At 40.8% G+C, this 2523-nt stretch overlaps 1 protein-coding gene across 1 annotated transcript in view; it reads right to left on the bottom strand.

Annotated features, from left to right (window-relative positions):
- Positions 1–2523, bottom strand: part of anos1b (anosmin 1b) — a gene marked incomplete at its 5' end in the record, with an annotated part of 41766 nt that overhangs the window by 22184 nt on the left and 17059 nt on the right. The window contains 1 exon segment of the mRNA XM_014007382.1: positions 1993–2122. Within this exon segment, the coding sequence (XP_013862836.1) occupies positions 1993–2122 (130 nt within the window).

The following is a 2523-nucleotide window of genomic DNA, read 5'->3' as shown; positions in this document are numbered from 1 at the left end:
TAATTAAAAAACTGGATGTATATCAACAATTCATTCACTTTGGATGGGAGCATATATGATTAAGTTGTAGGAAATGACTTAATAAGCTAGTTGTTTCATCCTGCCTCTTCTCAAACAGTTTTGTTTTTATAATACATACAGATGTTATGTTCAAGATAAATAAWTAAAAAACTGGATGTATATCAACAATTCATTAACTTTTAAAGGCAACYCAATTCAAAATGGCTGCCACAGTCGACTGAACATAAAAAACTCAACAATGGCCGTAGGTCAGTCAGTTTTACAGATATCCATCCATCTATCCATCTATTTTCTGTACATGCTTCTTCCTTTTCAGGGTCGCGTGGGTCACTGGTGCCCATATCCAGCAGTCACAGTGCGAGGGGTAGGGTACACCCTGGACAGGTCGCAAGTCCATCACAGAGTTTTACAGATATTGATCTAAAAATTTTTATTTTAAAAGCTGAGACTGACCTCAACTAGGGCTGGGCGGTATATGCAATAGACGATATAAGTGGAATCATTACATCATCGCATCTGTGTCAACAGGGCTGCGAGTGCAGAGACAACTGAGCAGGAGGAGTTTGAAACATAATGAATAAATTATAGCATCTTAAAATGCGTAAAGAGAGAGTWAATCCTTAAAATTTCWCCCTCCCGCTGTAGAAAAGTTACTTTGGGATCATTTCCCCCATCCCTCCCGCTGCACGTCGCGCAGAGCGAAACTTTAACAATCGTAGTTTTTCACACCCAAGTTTTCGGGAAAAAACKTGTTTTTTATGTATTGTTWCCCACAGAGATGATAAAAAAGATGTGGACGTTCGTTCAGTCATAAATCCAACTTGCTAACGTAAAGTCGGCTTCTGCTCTGATGATGAAGATGAGCACACAGCAGAGCAGCAGCTGATAAGTTCAGCAGGCAGAAGCTCATTGTATAGCAGGCAGATATTAAAGCAAAAACGCTGGGTTTGATTAAGATTACAGTTTTCTGCAAAATAAAAAGCTCTAAAAATTACATTATCTTTACTTTTTATGATAGTTTTCTACCGCGATATATATACCGTAACCGTGAAGGGATTCAATTTATACCATGATATGAATTTGAGGTCATACCACCCAGCCCTAACTTCAACATATATTTTGGGTGCAAACCAAATTATTTTTCTTAAGGTTCGACAAAAACAGCTCCATCTCCATCATTTCTCAACACAAGACGATCATGATCTGAAACTCTAGAATAAAAGAGCAACATGAATTCCTTCAAGGAACGCTATTCTTTTAATTGGTTACAGAGTTTGGGCATAGGAGGAAAATTCCTCCTCAGTGCTATCTCAGATGCCTCTACATAATCACCACCAGCGTTCAAGAGATAAAAAATACATTTCTCCCCCCTCCCCTAAAACAGTTCCAACCTCAAGTAACTATTCACACTCAAACATACTTTATCCAATCCTGGCAGAGGATTCATATCAAAAGCCAATCCTGGCTTGACACCAGTATGACCTCAGTCTGCTGAGCATTAGATCAACGACCTCCTACGGTTTGCGTGTATGCATGTGTGTGTGTGAGAGAGAAACTATCTTACTCTCGCTTTCACCCTGTCTCTTTGACCCAAACCAGGGATTTCACTTTGGCTCTAAACCAACTGAATGCCGTGTGTGTGTGAAGCTGTGTGTATGTTCTGTTTGTTTTATTTCATGGACTTCCTGATGGTATTTTACTGAGTACCTTATCCATCAACTGAGAGTGAAAGGAAGAGAAGCAGGACAGAAAGAGAGAGGTGGGAAAGTGTTTCTGAGTGTACTTACAGGTCCAAGGGGAAGTGTATTATCCCTCATAAAGCGACACAGAATGAACACAAGTGTCTGTATTTTGCTCTACGTCTCATGACAGGATATCAAAATTCATTTGCGGGTTTTGAAAATATTCAGGGGGAACCAACACACTGAGTGAAACACTCGAGCTCTCAAAAGAGAGGAACACAAATGTTACCTTTACTGGAGATGAAGTGCTTGCTGGGTGTGGTGAAACCTCGGCTGCCGTGACTGTTGATGGCGGCAACCCTGAACTGATACCAACGCTGAGGTCTCAGATCTGACAGAACCACATCCTCAGAAAGAGTCTAAAGACAAATCACATTACAAAAACTGTTTATAGCGCAGTGATTAGGTGTCAAACTAGCTTAGAAACGAGCCCCATTAGGCAGTGCAAATATAACGGTCACAGCTGCTAACAGCACTCCCAAACATTTTAGCTTTCAACTCACGAAATGATTGTGGCAACATCTTGTGACCCTATTTATTACTAGTTTAATTATACAAAACTTACTAATAACCCTAATTAACTGAGGCATGGCAACACAAATGATCCACAATACCATTATTTATTTATACATGATGACTGATTAGTTAAGGTCTCTCACTTGAAGTTACATTGGAGTCCCAATCCCAAAACCAGGGAGGGAGGGAGGGTGGATGGTCGGTCGGTCGGTCGGTCGGTCGGTCGGTCGGTCGGTCGGTCGGT

The sequence above is a fragment of the Austrofundulus limnaeus genome, unplaced genomic scaffold (genome assembly GCF_001266775.1).
Source record: "Austrofundulus limnaeus strain Quisiro unplaced genomic scaffold, Austrofundulus_limnaeus-1.0 Scaffold41, whole genome shotgun sequence".
NCBI classification, from domain to species: domain Eukaryota; kingdom Metazoa; phylum Chordata; class Actinopteri; order Cyprinodontiformes; family Rivulidae; genus Austrofundulus; species Austrofundulus limnaeus.
Note: the sequence above shows the minus strand (reverse complement) of the source record. Positions and strands in the feature narration are given on the sequence as shown.